Source organism: Hyla sarda, chromosome 1 (assembly GCF_029499605.1).
Source record: "Hyla sarda isolate aHylSar1 chromosome 1, aHylSar1.hap1, whole genome shotgun sequence".
NCBI lineage: Eukaryota > Metazoa > Chordata > Amphibia > Anura > Hylidae > Hyla > Hyla sarda.
In genome coordinates this window covers 583,793,278-583,813,741 of record NC_079189.1, presented here as the reverse complement: position 1 = coordinate 583,813,741, position 20,464 = coordinate 583,793,278, and the positions used below count along the sequence as shown (strand labels likewise).

The window sequence follows — 20,464 nt, the reverse complement described above, 5'->3', positions numbered from 1 at the left end:
CATACTTGAAAACCTATAACCTACCTCTACTACACTATAAAACCTAAACTACGCTACGTTACGTTACAATCTAAGCTAGCTACACTACACTAATGTTAAACTACGCTAACCCTACACTGGTTTCCAGCTGCCTACACTAGAGCCCTGGCATGTGCTCTCAGTTTTCTACAGCTACGCTATCACTACGCTACTAACGCAAGCCCTGCGTGGTACGGACAACTGCGCATGCGTAGGGCTACGCTAGCGCTACGCAACTAAGGCTGTGACGTAAAGTATTTTCCAATCTGTAAATACTTTACATCAGCTGCCTACGTTAGCCTTACGCTGTCAGCGTAGTGCTGCGCATGCGTTCTACGGATCGAGGTAAATTTACATCACCGGACAGTACACGTGGGTTAGCGGAGCAGAGTTGTGGTGAGGTAGGTGGGGACCGGGTGCGGGGCAGGGATGGTCTGGGCTGGAGCTGGCTACAAGAGCCCCATACAGGGCACTGACTGTACAGTCCTGTCCGCTCTTGGTATATGCGGGCACATAGTTCCCATGTATTACTCGGGTGGTCATGTGACACCGGAAGAGTTCTGCTGCTTTCTAATATACCTTTAATTTCACTATTGTGAAGACCTCTTCTTGCTGTCATTGAATAGAGACATAGACATGATATTCCGTCGGTTACATGATCCCAGAGATAAGACAGCAGCACTGTAGTGTGGGTCACATGATCAGCACCACTGAAGTGTGGGTCACATGATCAGCACCACTGAAATGTGGGTCACATGATCCCCAGATGAGCATTCGTACACACTAGGGATCGACCGATTATCGGTTTGGCTGATATTCACGATTTTGGATGTTATCGGTATCGGCAATTACCTTGCAGATAATGCCCTACCGCACCGCGCACCCGCACTCTGCCCCCACCGCCGCTGCCCCCCACTGCACCCCGCCACCACCGCCGCTGCCCCATTGCCTCCCCCATCCCTGGTTTTATAATTACCTGTTCCTGGGGTCTGCGCTACTTCTGGCTCCTGCTGCGTCCTGCGTTACGCTGTTCGCAGCGCAATGACGAGTGACGTCCTCACGCGACGTCACCGTCCGTGCGCACAGTGACAGCTCAGGATGGGAGCCAGAAGTAGCGCGGACCCCGAGAACAGGTAATTATAAAACCGGAGATGGGGGAGGCAATGGGGCAGTGGCGGCGTGCGGTGCGGTGTGGTGGGGGGCAGCGGCGGTGGTTGGGAGGACCCCCGGACAGGCAGGGTGAGAGAAGCGCGTGGCTGCGGCGGTTTCTGGCCCAGCAAAAGCCGCTGCAGTTCATTGATTTAAAGTGCCCGCTTTAAATCAATGATCTGCAGCGGCTTCTTCGGGGGGGGGGGAATAGCCGATAACTTATACTGGAATATAGGTATAAGTTATCGGCTATTGACCTGAAAGGTCACAGATTATCGGTATCGGCCCTAAAAAATCGATATCTACTATACATTCTGTGCAGCGTCGGCTCTGCTATGTGGCAGGAAGTTACGTCTGAGGGAGAATCGTCTGAGGCATGACGGTGTTTTGGACGACGGAGTTGTGGCTGAAGGAGGACGGCAATAGGTGCGAGGGAGGAGGCGGGACACCATTTCACATGGCGGAGGACGGAGTTGCGGCTGATGGCGATTGGTCCGAGAGAGGAGGCGGGACGCCATTTCACCTGACGGAGTTACGTCTGATGATGTCCTACAATGGACACCGTACATGTGGATTATGTGATCCCTGAGATGAGCCTGCACTGCTCTTGGGTCATGATATCCCATTAGGGTATCTTCACACGGCAGAGAATGAATGGAATCTCCGCTCGCAGAATTCAGCGGGCGGAGATTCAGGCTGACAGCCGCCGGCGGCGGTAGGTCCGCGCGGCACTGTGCCATCACCATTGACGGTAATGCAGTACTCGTGGACTTCCGCGCAAAGAATGAACATGTTCTTTCTTTGCGCGGAACAATTTTACCGGCGGAATTGTCCGCCGCTGAAATTCCGCAGTGTGAACGGGTCTTGCGGAGACCCATTCACACTGATGGTAATGGTCACTGTGCAGACTTTTACTGGGGAATTTCGTGGGGATTCTGCAGTGTGAACATACCCTTAAAGGGGGGTACTCCGCCCCTGGCATCTTATCCAAAGGATAAGGGATAAGATGTTAGATCGCCGCGTTCCCGCTGCTGGGGTCCCCGGGGATCGCCGCTGCGGTACCCCGCCATCATTACTGCACAGAGCGAGTTCGCTCTGTGCGTAATGACAGGCGATACAGGGGCCGGAGCAGCGTGACGTCATGGCTCCGCCCCTCATGACATCATGGCCCGTCCCCTTAATGCAAGTCTATGGCAGGGGGCGTGACGACCGCCACGCCCCCTCCCGTAGACTTGTATTGACAGGGGCGGGCCGTGACGTCACGAGGGGCGGAGCTGTGACGATGCTCCGGCCCCTGTATCGCCCGTCATTACGTGCAGAACGATCTCGCTCTGCGCAGTAATGATAGCGGGGTGCCGCAGCGGCGATCCCCGGGGTCCCCAGCTGCGGGACCGCGGTGATCTGACATCTTATCCCCTATCCTTTGGATAGGGGATAAGATGTCTAGGGGCGGAGTACCCCTTTAAAGAAGATGTCCAGTAAAATGTTTTATCCCTTATCCACATGATAGGGGATAATTGTGATCGTGGGTGGTCCAACTGCTGGGACCCACCGTGATCTCCCGCACAGGGCCCAGACTTGGCCCCTGCTCTGCGACGCTGATCAAATCACTGCCCCTCCATTCATCTCTATGGGAGAGACTGATACCGACAAACGCTGTCTCTCTGCCTCTCCCATAGAGATGAATGGAGGGGGCGTGTTTTGACCAGGAGCAGAGCTAGGGCCCCGTATAGGAGAACGCCGGGGGTCCCAGCTGTTGGACCCGTCACAATCAGAACTTATCCCCTATCCGCTGGATAAGGGATGCATTTGGTTTTGCTGGATATCTTCTTTAAGGGTCTATTCACACGTACAGTATTCCGCGCAGATTTGATGCACAGAATTTCAAGCTGTGTTCAGTCATTTAGTTTACATCTGCAGCAGAAAATCTGCAGAGAATAGTGTACATGTGAATAGACCATAAATGAACAGGCACCGCTTATCTCCTATGTGTCATGTGATCCCGGATACAAGCCTGCACTGCTAATGGGTCATGGGTCTCGTGATCCCCATATAAACAGGCACCACTGATCTCCCGAAGGTCATGTGATCCCTAAAATAAGCAGGCACCACTATGGGTCATGTGATCCTTGAGATGAGCAGACACTTCTTCCATCTTTGCCATCTCTTACCTCTCTGATTCTTAAGCAATTTCATTTATCTACTTCAATGTTTCCCAACCAGGGTGCCTCTAGATATTGCAAAACTACAACTCCCAGCATGCCCGGACAGCCTAAGGCTGTCCGGGCATGCTGGGAGTTGTAGTTTTGCAACACCTGGAGGCACCCTGGTTGGGAAATACTGATCTACTTAAAGGGGTTATCCAGGAAAAAACTATTTTTTTATATATATATATATATATATATATATATATATATATATATATATATATATATATAATATCTCAACTGGTTCCAGAAAATTAAACAGAATTGTAAATTATTTCTATTAAAAAATCTTAATCCTTTCAGTACTTATGAGCTGCTGAAGTTGAGTTGTTCTTTTCTAAGTGCTCTCTGATGACACCTGTCTCTAAAACTGTCCAGAGTAGAAGCAAATCCCCATAGCAAACCTCTTCTACTCTGTGCAGTCCCCGAGACAAGCAGAGATTTCAGCAGAGAGCACTGTTGCCAGACAGAAAAGAACAACTCAACTTCAGCAGATGATAATTATTGGAAGGATTAAGATTTTTTAATAGAAGTAATTTACAAATCTTTTTAACCTTCTGGAGCCAGTTGATGTAAAAAAAAGTTTTTTCCCTGGAATACCCCTTTTAAATCCCCCACATCTGGATCTGCAATAGCTTTTTCCACTACCATACTGAAGGCTTTTCATGTCTTTGATGTGTAATGTAACTTATCTTGTGTGCGCAGGTTCCTGCTCACTGATTGGCTGGAGGTGAAGGATTCTTTCTACCGCCATGTCCATGGATGTAACGTTTCTGGGGACAGGGTCCGCCTATCCATCACCCTGCAGGGGGGCTTCTGCCATAGTTTTTCGGACAGAAGGGGAGGGCTGGCTATTTGACTGTGGGGAGGGCACCCAGACCCAGTTCATGAAGAGCGCCCTCAAAGCCGGTAAGGTACTGAAGTGTATTGCAATTGTCCTTAACTTTCTGACAGTCAGGGCTGTATTATTTTACTTAAAAAAAAACATGGCTGCCATTACAGTTCTTGCGTGTTTGTGACCAAACTTTTCCAGACCCCTGAAAAACAGACATCATACAACCCTTCACCCCCTTAGATCCATATTGCTGCCTATTGCTTAGTCCATCTATATTTAAAGGGGTACTCCACTGGAAAACATTTTTTTTAAATCAATTGGTTCCAGAAAGTTAAACAGATTTGTAAATGATTTCTATTTAAAAATCTTAGTCCTTCCAGTACTTATCAGCTGCTGTATGATCCTCAGGAAGTTCTTTTCTTTTTGAATTTCCTTTCTGTCTGACCACAGTGCTCTCTGCTGACACCTCTGGCCATTTTAGGAACTGTCCATAGCAGAAGAGGTTTTCTATGGGGATTTGCTCCTGCTCTGGACAGTTCCTAAAATGGCCAGAGGTGTCAGCATTTGTAAATTATTTCTATTTAAAAATCTTAATCCTTCCAGTACTTATCAGCTGCTGTATGATCCACAGGAAGTTCTTTTCTTTTTGAATTTACTTTCTGTCTGACCACAGAAATTATTTACAAATCTGTGGAACTTTCTGGCACCAGTTGATTTTAAAAATTATTTTTTCCAGTGAAGTACCCCTTTAATCTAGTGGTTTCTTGCCCATATCTTTTTATAGGAAATGAGTGACAACCAATATGCCCACTGTGACATGTCCCACAGGATAATTCACTCATCTTTCCCAGACTCCTGAGGATGAAAACTTAGCCTAACCTGTCACGAAGAGTTGCCAGTTTCTAGAGTCTAATAAAGCTGGAAGACCTGCCGTGTGAATGTTTTTACAGCAGCCATATTGGTTGTCATGCAATTTACTCAGTATAAAGGTTGTATAACTGTCCACATAAGTCCATGCAGGAGTCTGGGAAAGCTGCATGCCCTTGTATATAGGAGCTTTAAATGGTACCTGTCACCATCTCTGGTGTCTGGATATGTTTAAAGCTCCTGGGGAATCTCATAGCCTGACACTATTGACTTTGGATGTGACTTTCTGAAAAACATCATCTGATCGCGTCAGTCTCGGCGCAAATCTCGGTCTGCAAGATTGCCTGAGAGCTTTAGGGTGCGCTCACACATACAGGATTTTGCGCAGATTTGATGCGCAGGATTTGTAACTGCCGATTAGAAGTTGTGCTCAGTCATTTAGTTTACATTGAAATCTGCAGCAGAAAATCCTGCGCATCAAATCTGCAGGGTATTCCAGAAAAAAATACATTAAAAAAAAACAAATTTATTTTTTAATTTTTTTATATTCTCAACTGGCTACAGAAAGTTATACAGATTTGTAAATTACTTCTATAAAAAAAAATCTTAACCCTTCCAGTAGTTATCAACTGCTGAAGTTGAGTTGTTCTTTTCTGTCTGACCACAGTGCTCTCTGCTAACACCTCTGTCTCAGGAACTGTCCAGAGCAGTAGAAATCCCCATAGAAAATCTCTAATGCTTCGGACAGTTCAGACAAGCAGAGGTATCAGCAGAGAGAACCATTGTCAGAAAGAAAAGAACAACTCAACTTCAGTAACTGATAAGTACTGGAAGGATTAAGATTATTATTTTTTTTTAAATAGAAGTAATTTTCAAATCTGTTTAACTTTCTGTAGCCAATTGATAGAAAAAAACAGTTTTCTTTCCTGGAATACCCCTTTTAAACATATCCTGCCACCAGAGATGGTGACAGGTACCATGTAAAAGAATTTTTCAGGACTAATGGTGTATCCTTAGCATATGCCGTCAATATTTCCTTAAATGGGGGTGTTATCCCCGATCCGCTATCTCTGTGTGTGGCCGATGGCTCCTTCATCCACACGTGGTTTCCTATGGAGGAGCCCATGACGATATACATTGCAGGCATAGTGCAGGAGGCGAAGTGACGTGTATTATTAGTGACGTATGGAAACCACGTATAGATGAAGCCAATGGCTGCACACACGGTAATATTGTCTGGAAATGAATTGGTAAAAGGTGGACAACCCCTTTAAAGGAAACCTATCATCACTATCAGGCTGTCTGAACCACAAGTCATCAGGGTGGTCCCGAGGGGCTTGGCCTGCCCTGCCAGTCTTGATGGATAGATCTCTCCCTATATTCAAACAGGGAGAGCTCTATCAATCAAAGCTGGAGGGGTAGGGAGAAGTTGCCGGGACCACTTTAACCCCTTAGGGACCAGGCCCGTTTTGGCCTTAAAGGGGTATTCCGCCGCTCAGCGTTTGGAACATACTGTTCCGAACGCTGGAGCTGACGCCGGGAGCTCGTGACATCATAGCCCCGTCCCCTCATGATGTCACATCTCCATGCATCTCCATAGGAATGGATCAATCAGTGTTTTCGGCGATTGATTGCTCAAGCCTGGATCTCAGGCTTGAAGCATTCAATCAGCGATCGGACTGCAGGAAGGAAGGTAAGAGACCTCCTCCTGTGCTACAGCTGTTCGGGATGCTGCGATTATACCGCGGCGATCCCGAACAGCTCCCTGAGCTAACCAGCAACTTTCACTTTCATTTTTAGCCGCGCAGGGTTAATAGCGTTAAAAGGGTTAATAGCGCGCGGCACAGCGATCAGTGCCGCACGCTATTAGAGGCGGGTCCCGGCTTCACTATGACGCCGGTCCCGCCGCGATATGATGCGGGGTTACTGTGTGACCCCGCGTTATATCGCAGGACCGGGACCCAGGACGTACCCATACGTCCTGGGTCCTTAAGAGGTTAGGGACCAGGCCAATTTTATTTTTGCATTTTTGTTTTTTCTTCCTTACCTTCTAAAAATCATAACTCTTTTTTTTTTTTTTTTTTTATAATTCCATCCACAGACCCATATGAGGGCTTGTTTTTTGCATCATCAATTTTACTTTGTAATGACATCACTTATTTTACCATAAAATGTACGACGCAACCCAAAAAACATTATTAATGTGGGGAAATTGAAAAGAAACCCGCAATTTATGAACTTTTGGAAGGTGTTGTTTTCACGCTGTACACTTTACGGTAAAAATGACGTGTTTTATTTTATTCTGTGGGCCAATACGATTAGAATGATGCCCATGTTATATGCTTTTCTATAATTGTACCGCTTAAAAAAAATCTCAAACTATTTAAAGAAAATTAGTATGTTTAAAATTAGCCTAATTTGACCAGCTATAACTTTCTAATTTTTCGGTATACAGGGCGGTATGAGGGCTAATTTTTTGCGCCGTAATCTGTAGTTTTTATTGGTACCACTTTTGCTTATATTTTTACTTTTTAAAGGGGTACTCCGGTGCTTAGACATCTTATCCCCTATCCAAAGGATAGCGGATAAGATGCCTGATCGCGGGAGTCCCGCCGCTGGGGACCACCGTGATCTTGCACGCGGCACCCCGTTTGTAATCAGTCCCCGGAGCGTGTTCGCTCCGGGACTAATTACCGGCGACTACAGGGTGGGCGGCGTGTGACGTCACGCTCCCGTGTGAGGTCATGCTCCGCCCCTCAATGCAAGCCTACAGGAGGGGGGGGGGTGACAGCTATCACGCCCCCTCCCGTAGGCTTGCATTGAGTGGCGGAGCGTGAGATCACATGGGGGCGGAGGCGTGACGTCACGCCGCCTGCCCTGTAGTCGCTGGTAATCAGTCCCAGAGCTAACACGCTCCGGGGATTGATTACAAACGGGGTGCCGCGTGCAAGATCACGGGGGTCCCCAGCGGCGCCGCGATCAGGCATCTTATCACCTATCCTTTGGATAGGGGATAAGATGTCTAAGTACCAGAGTACCCCTTTAATCAGTTTTTATAAAAAAATTTGGGAATAAAATGTGACAAAAAAACAGCAATTATTATTATTTTTTTAACATTTAGGCAGTTTACTATACGGTATAATTAACATTATATTTTGATAGTTCGGACATTTACGCACGCGGCAACACCAAATATGTTTTATAAACTTTTTTTCATGCTTTTTGGGGGACAATTTACATTTTTATTGGGGAGGGGGATTTTTCACATTTTTGAACTTTTGTTTTAATATATGTGTGTGTGTGTGTGTATATATATATATATATATATATATGTATGTATGTATGTATATGTATTTTTTTTATGTCCCCAAAGGGGACTATTTATAGCAATCACTTGATTGCTAATACTGTTCAGTGCTGTGCATAGGCATAGCACTGATCAGTGTTATCGGTCATCTTCTGCTCAATCTCAGACCAGAGCAGAAGACCCCAGGAGACGGACGGAGGCAGGTGAGGGGACCTCCGGTCGCCATGCTGGATGATCGGATCCCCGTGGCAGCGCTGCGGGCGATCCGTTCATCCATTTTAGGTGCCGCACTGTCACATATGCCGAGATCTGCATTGATCACGGCATCTTAGGGGTTAATGGCGGACATCAGCGCGATCGCTGATGTCCTCCATTACCGGTGGGTCCCTGGCTGCTGATAGCAGCTGGGACCTGCCATGCATGACGCGAGCACCGGTCCGGTGCTCGCGGTCATCACGGAGCGTAAATGTACGTCCTGGTGCGTTATGTACCAGGGCACCATGACGTACATTTACGTCCATTGTCGTTAAAGGGTTAAAGACTTGTGGTCCGGGCAACATGAAAGTGATAATTAACCCCTTCAAGGCAGCCATAGTGGGTGTTGCCTTTTTTTTTTTTTTTTTTTTGGATATTTTATAAAGAGAGTTTGCATAATCAGACACAATGGGGGAGATTTATCAAAACCCGTGTAGAGGAAGAGTGGTGCAGTTGCCCATAGCAACCAATCAGATTGCTTCTTTCATTTTTCACAGGCCTTTTTATAAATGAAAGAAGCGATCTGATTGGTTGCTCTGGGCAACTCAGCAACTTTTCCTCTGCACAGGTTTTGATAAATCTCCCCCAATGTCATCCATAACGCCGCTTAGGAATGCAGCAAGTCCTCCTGTGGGAGATTTACTAGCTGCCATATTGTCTGTCACCCAACTTATCCAGAAGGCCCAATTCTATGATAGCAGATGACTTGTAGAGTTTAGAGAGTTCAGTTCTTTGGTCCCGTATATCAGTGTTTTCCAACCAGTGTGCCTCCAGCTGTTGCAAAACTACAACTCCCTGCATGCCTGGACAGCCGAAGGCTGTCCGGGCATGCAGGGAGTTGTAGTTTTGCAACAGCTGGAGGCGCACTGGTTGGAAAACACTGTTATATATGTATTGGACGTGCAGACTCTTGAGCCGTAATTATTTATTAGGCTGCTATTTACATCGTGTCTGTAATCCCCGGTAGTGAAATGTGATCCCATCAGAGATAATCTCTGCATCCTGCTCCATGTGCTGCCCATTACATTTTACGACGTGTGGATATCACAGCTGTCACCAGCTCCACCGAGACCGGCAGCTGCAGGATCCAGTGACAGTCCAGCGCCAGCACCTTATGGAATAAAATAAGAATTTCAGGGCTTCTCTACTGGGAGATATTTTTGGGACGACGTTCTATCCCGAATGACTTATTTATACCGTGTAATTTTATTCAAGATGGGGGGAAAAAAAAAAAAAAAAAGTTTATTACATTATATTCTGGAGGACAGACGTTACATACGAAACCCTTTGCTATGAACGGACGTTGTGTAATTCTTTATTACACCTGCAGTGGCGCTGCAGGGAAATTGAACGGTTACTGCCAGGTTTTCCTACCGATCAAAGGTGATTTCTGGGGGTCAGCTTTGATTAGCTTAGGGATTGCCGAAAGCTTATCACCGCTTTAAAATAGTGACGTTTGAGTTGAATTGGCAAGTTGGAATAAGTTGACGTAGCCTTAGGCTGCATTCACACCACGTTTTTGCAATACAGTTCCCGTATCAGGTTTTTGATGTAAAACGGATTCCTCAAAACCGGAAGGAGGCTGGGTTCACACTACGTTTTCTCCCATACGGGAGCGCATACGGCAGGGGGGAGCTAAAAGCTCGCGCTCCCGTATGTCACCGTATGCGCTCCCGTATGTCATTCATTTCAATGAGCCGACCGGAGTGAAACGTTCGGTCCGGTCGGCTCATTTTTGCGCCGTATGCGCTTTTACAACCGGACCTAAAACTGTGGTCAACCACGGTTTGAGGTCCGGTTGTAAAAGCGCATACGGCGCAAAAATGAGCCGACCGGACCGAACGTTTCACTCCGGTCGGCTCATTGAAATGAATGACATACGGGAGCGCATAGAAAGGTATACGGGAGCACGAGGTTTTAGCTCCCCCCTGCCGTATGCGCTCCCGTATGGGAGAAAATGTAGTGTGAACCCAGCCTAAGGCTGCATTCACACTTCGATTTTACATTACGGGTGCCGGACCAGCGCTGAACTCCATTTACTTTAACTCCTTAACGGCGAAGGACGTATTTTTACGTCCTCCGCCGGCTCCAGTGATATGCCGCAGGGTCACGCGTCATATCGGGTTGGTCCCGGCGGCCATCAACGGTCGGGATCCTCGGCTAATACAGGACATCACCGATCGCGGTGATGCCCTGTATTAACCCTTCAGACGCGGCGATCAAAGCTGACCGCCGCGTCTGAAGCGAAAGTGAATCTATCCCGGCTGCTCAGTCGGGCTGTTCGAGACCGCCGCAGTGAAATCGCGGCGTCCCAAACAGCTTAAAGGACACCGGGAGGGACCGTACCTGCCTCCTCGGTGTCCGATCGACGAATGACTGCTCCGTGCCTGAGATCCAGGCAGGAGCAGTCAAGCACCGATAACACTGATCACATGCATGTTAGTACACGCCAGTGATCAGCATAGGAGATCAGTGTATGTAATGTTATAGGTCCCTATGGGAGCTATAACATTGCAAAAAAAATAAAAAAGTTTAAAAAAAAGTGTTAATAAAGATCATTTAACCCCTTCCCTAATAAAAGTTTGAATCTCCCCCCTTTTTCCATTTAAAAAATAAAACAGTGTAAATAAAAATAAACATATGTGGAATCGCCGTGTGCGTAAATGTCCGAACTATAAAAATATATTGTTAATTAAACTGCACGGTCAATGGCGTACACGTAAAAAATTCCAAAGTCCAAAAAAGCATATTTTTGGTCACTTTTTATATGATCAAAAAGTCCGATCAAAACTAAAATGGTACCGATAAAAACTTCAGATCACGGCGCAAAAAATGAGTCCTCATACCGCCCTGTACGTGGAAAAATAAAAAAGTTATAGGGGTCAGAAGATGACATTTTTTTAAACGTATAAATTTTCCTGCATGTAGTTATGATTTTTTCCAGAAGTGCGACAAAATCAAACCTATATAAGTAGGGTATCATTTTAACCGTATGGACCTACAGAATAAAAAGGTGTAATTTTTACCGAAATATGCACTGCGTAAAAACGGAAGCCCCCAAAAGTTTCAAAATGGCGTTTTTTCTTCGATTTTGTCGCACAATTATTATTTTTTTCCGTTTTGCCGTGGATTTTTGGGTAAAATGACTAATGTCACTGCAAAGTAGAATTGGTGATGCAAAAAAACAAGCCATATTATGGATTTTTAGGTGGAAAATTGAAAGGGTTATGATTTTTAAAAGGTAAGGAGGAAAAAACGAAAGTGCAAAAACTGAAAAACCCTGCGTCCTTAAGGGGTTAATGAGCCGACTTGAATCAAACGGTGACTTGGGTCGGCTCATTTTTTGACCCGTATCCGGTTTTGTGACTGGACCTAAAACCGTAGTATACTACTTTTTGTAGATTAGATAACCCAGTGTTTCCCAAGCAGGGTGCCCTCAGCTGTTGCAAAACTTTAACTCCCAGCATGCCCTGACAGCCTTCGGCTGTTTGGGCATGCTGGTAGTTGTAGTTTCGCAACAGCTGGAGGCACCCAGCCTGGGCAACACTGAGATAACCTTTAGTGTGCGTTCACACTGCCGTCTGTCCCCGTTTTTTTTTTTTATCCCCGTTTCGGTTCCGTTCTTGCAGGCTGTAAACGGATTAAAAAAGGTTTAAAAAAAAAAAAAATCCCATTCATGTCAATGGGATTTTTTTTTTTTACAATCAGTTTATTTCTGTTTCTACCCGTCTGCACTCGTTTCCGTTTTTTTGATCGCAGAAAAACACAGCACATGCGGTATTTTTTCTTCTGTCAAAAAAACGGAAGACAAAACTGATACAGTAAATTTAACATTAAAGTCTATGGAAAACGGATGAGCCTTTAATGTCATCCCTTTGCATCCGTTTTTTCAATCCTTTTTTTTTTACCGTTTTTTCTTCTGAGCATGCTCGAAACAAAAAAACATTTTTTGGGTTTATTCACTGAACAATAATGGATCTGTTATTGTCGTGTTTTTTTTTTTTTAAAGTCCCTTTCTTTTTTTGACAGGAGGAGAACGGGATGGGTCTAGACGGCTGTGTGAACGCAGCCTTAGGGTGCGTTCCCACCTGGCATATACGCAGTGTATGTGACGCTGCACAAAATTTGCAGCAGCAGCGGGAAATACGCTGCGTATTCCTCGCTCACTATACACACAGGGCTTTCCGGCGGCAGCCCTATGCATTTAGTGAGATTTGGAGGCGGGGCCGTGTGCCAGCGTGACGGTGACGTGCGGCTCCGCCTCCAAAACTCACTGCACACATAGGGCTGCCACCGGAAAGCCCTGTGTGTATAGCGAGCGAGGAATACGCAGCGTATACGCCAGGTGGGAACGCACCCTTAGACAGGATGATTCAAACACTATGGCCCTGATTTACTAACCTGATCCGGTCTCTTTTTATTGGGTTATGCAACCTCTTTTTTCTTTTTTTTAATCTTGGCTTTCATTTCCTTTTTTTTTTTTTCTTTTTTACTTTTTGTTTGTTAACCCATTAACGACCATGAAGGTAAAGTTACATCCTGGTGCAGAGTTACTTTGCTTTATTTATTTGCTTTTATTTTTCCTGCGCAACCCTTTTTTTTTTTCTCCTGTGCGACAGAATTTTCCCGACATGTGCGAAACATTGATAAATACGTGTGAGAAAAAAACACTTTGAAAATAACCCCACACTTAGTAAATCAGGGCCTATATCTGGTGTATAGCTGGTGTCCTATGTGAAGTCTTATTGGTCTCTCTATCTACAGGTAGAATCACCAAGATCTTTATTACCCACCTCCATGGGGATCACATGTTTGGCCTTCCTGGGCTCCTCTGTACGGTCAGTCTTCAGTGCGGCTCCACTCCTACGAAGCAGCACGTGGACATCTATGGTCCTGTGGGTCTGAGGAGCTTCATCCGGATGAGTCTGGAAGTGTCCCATTCCCAGCTGGTTTTCCCATATACTGTCCATGAATTGTTGCCTTCAGAAGATCAGTGCCCGGCAGAAGAGTTCAGAGACTTCTCCAGGTATACTAGAGACTGCTGCTCCCTTTCATCAGACGAGCAGATCATCGCTGCTGATCCCACTGACGGGACCTACTGTCTCCTTGAAAATGAACAGTTTACAGTCAAAGCCTTTAAACTCTATCATCGTATCCCCTCATTTGGGTTTGTGATCGATGAGAAGGATCGACCAGGGAAGCTTGATGTCAATAAACTACGTGAACTTGGTAAGTTGTTGCCACAGTTTTGGGTTGTCCATTTTGGTAATCACCCTCTGTTCACCATGAAGTTATTATGGGGACTTGGCTGATAGGAGCTTCTTGATGACATCATGAAACCTGTATAGACCCGATACTTCTCACAGCTGACAATTGTGCCTGTGGGATAAATAGTCAGACTGATAAATATTACCTGCACCGATACATTGTAACAAATAGGACAATAGATACAGTCATGGCTGTAAACGTTGACACCCGTGACATTTTTCTAGAAAATGAAGTATTTCTCACAGAAAAGGATTGCAGTAACACATGTTTTGCTTTACTCATGTTTATTCCCTTTGTGTGTATTGGAACTAAACCACAAGACATTTTCTTAGAAGGATTTTGGCTACTCCAGTTCATTTTAGCACAATGTAGTTTTGCTTTTTCATGTCTGTGTCAGCAGTGGGGTCCTCCTGGGTCTCCTGCGCCATAGCGTTTCATTTAATTTAAATGTCGACTGATAGTTTGTGCTGACACTGATGCTCCCTGAGTCTGCAGGACAGCTTGAATATCTTTGGAACTTGTTTGGGGCTGCTTATCCACCATCCGGACTATCCTGCGTTGGCACATTTGATACATTTTTCTCTTCCATCCACGCCCAGGGAGATTAGCTACAGTGCCATGGTTTGCAAACTTCTTGATAATGTTGCGCACTGTGGACAAAGGCAAATCTAGATCTCTGGATTTGGACTTGTAACCTTGAGATTGTTGAAATTTTTGCACAATTTTTGTTCTCAAGTCCTCAGACAATTCTCTTCTCCTCTTTCTGTTGTCCATGCTTAGTGTGGCACACACAGACACACAATGCAAAGAATAAGTGAACTTCTCTCCTTTTTATCTGCTTTCAGGTGTGATTTTTATATTACCCACACCTGTTACTTGCCCCAGGTGAGTTTAAAGGAAATCTGTCACCAATGTCACCTGCTCTAACCTGTCGGTACCGACAGGTAGTGCAGGTGACACTGAGGACAATGGTACTTACCTTTCCCGGTCCGTGGCGGAGATCTCCTGTAATCTTCTCCGGTAGGTTAGCTCAGGGCACCGGCTTGGGGCATGGACAGAGCTTAGTGACGTCACTGCTGCTGCTCTCTGCTGGGTCCTGGGAACAGCAGCGGTGATATCATTAAGCTCCGCCCGTGCCCCAAGACGGTGCCCAGAGGGAAGATACCTGAGAAGATTACAGGAGATCCCTGCCACAGACTGGGACAAGGTAAGTACCGTTGTCATCAGTGTCACCTGTACTATCTGTCAGTACCAGCAGGTTAGTGCAGGTGACACTGGTGACAGATTTCCTTTTAAAGGAGCATCACATGCTTGAAACAATCTTATTTTTACACGATTTTGAAAGGGTGCCAATCATTTTGTCCAGCCCATTTTTGGTGTTTGGTGTGACATTATGTTCAATTTGCTTTTTTTCCTCCCTGTTTTGGTTTAGTTACAATACACACAAAGGGAATAAACGTGTATAGCAAAACATGTGTTACTGCAATCCTTTTCTGTGAGAAATACTTCATTTTCTAGAAAAATTTTAGGGTTGCCAACATTTACGGCCATGACTGTAGTTGATGCTCACAAAGGGTTATCTATATTGATACAATTGTAACAAACTCTCAGCTGTACAGGTTTTTTGGGTCTGTGTGTAAAAGAGAATATACATTTTTTTCAGACTCCTGAACAGCAAATTTGCTCCCTGGTTATAAGTTGATACATTTTGGGTGTTCATAGGGAGAACAGTAATGGGGGGGCTAAATGTCCTCCAGTATTGTAGAATGCCCCACATGTGATCTCCATCAGACTTGGCCTTAGTACGTGGTATCACTGTATTTTACTGATAAATCCCTTTTTAAAGGGGTATTCCAAAGGATAGGGGATAAGATATCTGATTGAGGGGGTCCTGCCGCTGGGGACCCCCGCAATCTAGCATACAGCACCCACCTGTGAGCACTGCAGGAAGCGCTGGACTCTCCAAGTCTTATGCCTCCTGACCACGGGGACGGAGTATTGTGACACACACGACTCCACCCCGTGTGACGTCACGGCTCCGCCCCCGTGTGACGTCACACGCTGCCCTCTCAATGAAAGTCTAAGGGAGGGGGCGTGACGCCCCCTCCCATAGACTTGCATTGAGGGGGCAGGGCGTGACAACACACGGGTGGCGGAGCCGTGACGTCACGATACTCCGTCACCCGTGGTCATGAGGCGTAAGACTTGGAGCCTCCAGCGCTTCATGCAGTGCTCACAGGTGGGTGCTGTATGCTAGATTGCGGGGGTCCCCAGTGGCAAGACCCTCACGATAAGATGTCTCAGGGCTGGAGTACCCCTTTTAATCTCTGGGATATAGGTAATAACCATAAGGTTTTGGCTCGAGTTCCCCTTTGTGTGTTTTTTGTGATAATGTTGTTTTTTTTCTCCTCTTTTTTTTTTACAGGTGTTCCCCCTGGTCCATTATATGGAAAGCTTAAGCTGGGTTCTGCTGTGACCCTTGAGAATGGACAGACCATCTCGCCCTGTGATGTAGTAGGAGACCCGGTTCCAGGAAGGAAGGTTTGCATTTTGGGCGACTGCTCGGGTGTCACTGCATCGGGAGCCGCTCGTCTCTGTCAGGATGCCGACCTTCTGGTCCATGAAGCCACATTAGATGACAGTCAGATGGACAAAGCCAAGGAGCATGGCCACAGCACACCAAAGATGGCCGCCGATTTTGCTAATTTGTGTAGCGCCAAGAGGTTGGTGCTGAATCACTTCAGTCAGAGATACAAGCCTCCAGGACTGATGAGTGAAGGGGATGAAGACGTGACCATTCTTAAGACACAAGCAGAAAATGTCTTGATAGGTCACAGCGTGATTTTAGCCGAGGACTTTTTAACCATCAACATTCCACTACAAAAACTGTCATAGTCGGTGTGCTGATATTTAATGTTTTTTACAGGTGGTTTTATATTTTATTAATGTGAGTGGGTGCTGTGGGGGGTCTTCAATAAAATGTCTATACCCTGGGCTGCTCATTGCATCGACTTCTGTGACCGGAGGAGAGTAAACCCCCTGCACATAGTTACTTACACCTAGAGATGAGCGAATTTACAGTAAATTTGATTCGTCACGAACTTCTCGGCTCGGCAGTTGATGACTTATCCTGCGTAAATTAGTTCAGCCTTCAGGTGCTCCGGTGGGCTGGAAAAGGTGGATACATTCCTAGGAAAGAGTCTCCTAGGACTGTATCCACCTTTTCCAGCCCATTGGAGCACCTGAAGGCTGAACTAATTCATGCAGGAAAAAGTCATCAACTGCCGAGCCGAGAAGTTTGTGACGAATCGAATTTACTGTAAGTTCGCTCATCTCTACTTACACCCTCACAGAATCACATTTCTCAGCATGCCAAGCATTGTTCTTCAGTCCATCAAGATGTAACAACTCACATGTACAGTGGTCCCTCAAGTTACAATATTAATCGGTTCCAGGACGACCATTGTATGTTGAAACCATTGTATGTTGAGACCAGAACTCTATGGAAACCTGGTAATTGGTTCTAAAGGCACCAAAATGTCATCCAAAAATAGGAAAAAGTGAGGATTAAAGAAAAATAAGTAGATAACTAATACAGATAAATCAAATCCTTACATATAAAAGTAAGAAAGATCTGCTGGGAGCTGTAATCACTGTCTATGTAGAGGACAGGAGCTTCTTCGGGGTCCTGTACAGAACACAGTGTCCTAAAAAAGTAACATGGAGCCGCCCTCACCTGGTGTCCAAAGGAGCAGCTAACCCTGGTACAGGTAAAGAGTACAGAACATGTAATACCTCCCTGTACTGTAGGAGGCGCTACCAGACAGGAATTCAGTGCATACGCTTCAGTAATACAGGGGTTTTACCAGTTAAATGTCCATTCTGATTGGTCAGTTCTTCCAGCCATTGATACGTTTCACAGATCTGGACTGTTTGTAGCATTGTATGTTGAGTCTGGTTTCCAGTTACAATGGTCTTTTCTGGACTATTGCATGTTGAAACTATTGTATGTTGAGGCCATTGTAAGTTGAGGGATCACATATATTGTTGTGCTTAGTCCTTGGATTCACTCACACACATTTATACCATTATGCATTCTGGGATTTGTAGCTTTACAATTAGACATCCAGTACAAATAGAAGAAAAGAAAATGACGGGCAGCGCTCACCAGGTACATAGCATCAGATCTTCTTTATTCAATCAAACGTGGTGCAGTGTCAAACAATGAAATCGGGGAAACAGGAGCGCCGGATTCCCCAGCGAGGTCACAGCCTAATCATTCATCTGTACTTCATCAGACCGCCACGCCCACTCCCATAGACTTGCATTGAGAGGGTGGGTGTGATGTCACACAGGGGTGGAGTCGTGATGTCACGATCTTCCCTTCTCGTGGTCGGGATGGTATTAGACTGAGGGCCTCCAGCGGTTCCAGAAGCCGTTACAGGTGGGTGCCGCATGGTAGAATGCGGGGGTCCCCAGCATTATGTCTTATAAGCCATCATATGGATTTTAAGTTGCAAAACTGAAAGAATTAGGATTTTTTTAAAGGTGAGGAGGAAAAAACTAAAGTGCAAAAACGGAAGTATATTATAAAAACTATTGTTTTGCCAAGATGTACAACACATAAAAAGTTTTTATATCTGACAGTGCCCATTTAAAGGAAATTTGTCACCAGTGTCACCTGAACTAACCTGTCGGTACTGACAGGTAGTGCAGGTGACACTGATGACAATGGTACTCACCTTGTCACGTTCTGTGGAGGAAATCTCCGGTTATCTTGTCCGTTAGCTCCAGTCCCGGCACCCGGCTTGGGGCACGGACGGAGCTTAATGACTTTACCGCTGCTGCTCCCTGCTGGGTCCCGTTGTTACAGAACAGCAGCAGTGAAATCACTAAGCTCCACCCGTGTCCCAAGTCGCGTGGCGGGACTGGAGCGAACGGACAAGATTACCCGAGATCCCCGCCATGGAACGGTACCGACAGGTGACCGATTTCCTTTAAATGTGAATCACCCCCTTTTCCATTTTTTTAAATTAGTGTAAAATTTGGTTTCACCATGTGCATAACTGTCCAAACTATTAAAATAACGTTAATTAAACTGCAAGGTCAATGGCGTACACGTACAAAAAATCCAAAATTTAAAGTATTTTTGGTCACTATATATACAAAAAAAAAAAATGGCAGAGATAAAAACTACAGATCATGGTGCAAAATATGAGTCTTCAATACAGCCCTCTATACGGAAAAATAAGTGTTCTAATGATCATAAGAGGACAATTTTAAGCGTACTCTTATTTATTTTTTAATAATGTTTTTAAAAATGAAAAAGCATGAAGGCTATTTGAAGGCAAAGAGGAAAAAACTAAAGTATGGAAATAAAAAATCCCTGCATCCTTTATCTCTTAACGACAGTGGACATAGATATACGTCCTGTAAATGTGCTCGCTTTATGCACGTGATCAATACAAATTGCGCCAGAGGCTTCTAATAGCTGATCTGATCACCGCAGAAATCAGATCAGCCAAGATGGCCCAGACGGAGGTCCCCTCACCTGCCTCTGCTGCTCGCCTGATGAAGTTGCGCATGCGCGGTGAAACGTGCTGCATTGTTTCAGAATAACCAGTATTCCTTACCTGTGGCCGTTCCAGCCAGTGCCGATTCTTTACCCTGCAGCTCCCGCTAGAAGTCTTTCATTGTCTGCCGCTCTCCAGGCCTTTTCTTCTCTGGTTTTCTTTCCAGCAGACTATAGCAGAAGATCGCCAATAATACTGATCAGTGCTATGTATATTTATAGCACTAAACAATATTAGCAATTTTATGTCCCTATGGGGACTTAACCCCTTAAGGACGGAGCGTTTTTCCATTTTTGCGCTTTCGTTTTGTTCCTCCTCACCTTACCATAACCCTTTCAATTTTGCACCTACAGACTCATATGAGGGCTTTTTTTTTTTTTTTTGCGCCACCAATTCTACTTTGTAATGACATCAGTCATTTTACCCAAAAATCTACAGCGAAACGGAAAAAAAAAATCATTGTGCGACAAAATTGAATAAAAAACCAAAACACCATTTTGTAACTTTTGGGGGCTTCTGTTTCTACGCAGTACATTTTTCTGTCAAAATGACACCTTCTCTTTATTCTGTAGGTCCATATGATTAACCTCTTAAGGACCAGGGGTTTTTCCGTTTTTGCACTTTCTTTTTTTCCTCCTTACCTTTAAAAAATCATAACCCTTTCAATTTTGCACCTAAAAATCCATATGATGGCTTATTTTTTGCGCCATCAATTCTACTTTGTAATGACGTCAGTCATTTTACCCAAAAATCTACGACGAAACGGAAAAAAACAATCATTGTGAGACAAACTTGAAAAAAAGAAGCCATTTTGTAACTTTTGGGGGCTTCTGTTTCTACGCAGTACATTTTTCGGTAAAAATGACACCTTATCATTATTCTATTAGCCACGGGTCCCGGCCGTTGTTAGAGGCCGGGCCCGACCCGCTATGATGCGGGGCCACGTCGTGGCCCTGCGTTATAGGAAGGACTCAGGATGTACCGG

General features: G+C 45.3%; 1 protein-coding gene across 4 annotated transcripts; it reads left to right on the top strand.

Moving 5' to 3' along the window:
• Positions 1-311: 311 nt before the first annotated feature.
• On the top strand, positions 312-16,895 carry ELAC1 (elaC ribonuclease Z 1). 4 transcript variants are annotated; one of them, XM_056545155.1, is made up of 4 exons: positions 312-419; positions 4,080-4,283; positions 13,403-13,867; positions 16,332-16,895. In XM_056545155.1, exons 2-4 carry the CDS (start codon positions 4,127-4,129, stop codon positions 16,799-16,801), a joined length of 1,092 nt encoding a protein of 363 aa, XP_056401130.1. In that variant the 5' UTR covers positions 312-419; positions 4,080-4,126; the 3' UTR covers positions 16,802-16,895. The 4 variants fall into 4 exon arrangements, with proteins under 4 accessions (XP_056401130.1, XP_056401143.1, XP_056401149.1 ...); XM_056545168.1 differs by having other exon boundaries at positions 322-363; XM_056545158.1 differs by lacking the exon at positions 312-419 and adding an exon at positions 1,422-1,593.
• Positions 16,896-20,464: the final 3,569 nt, after the last annotated feature.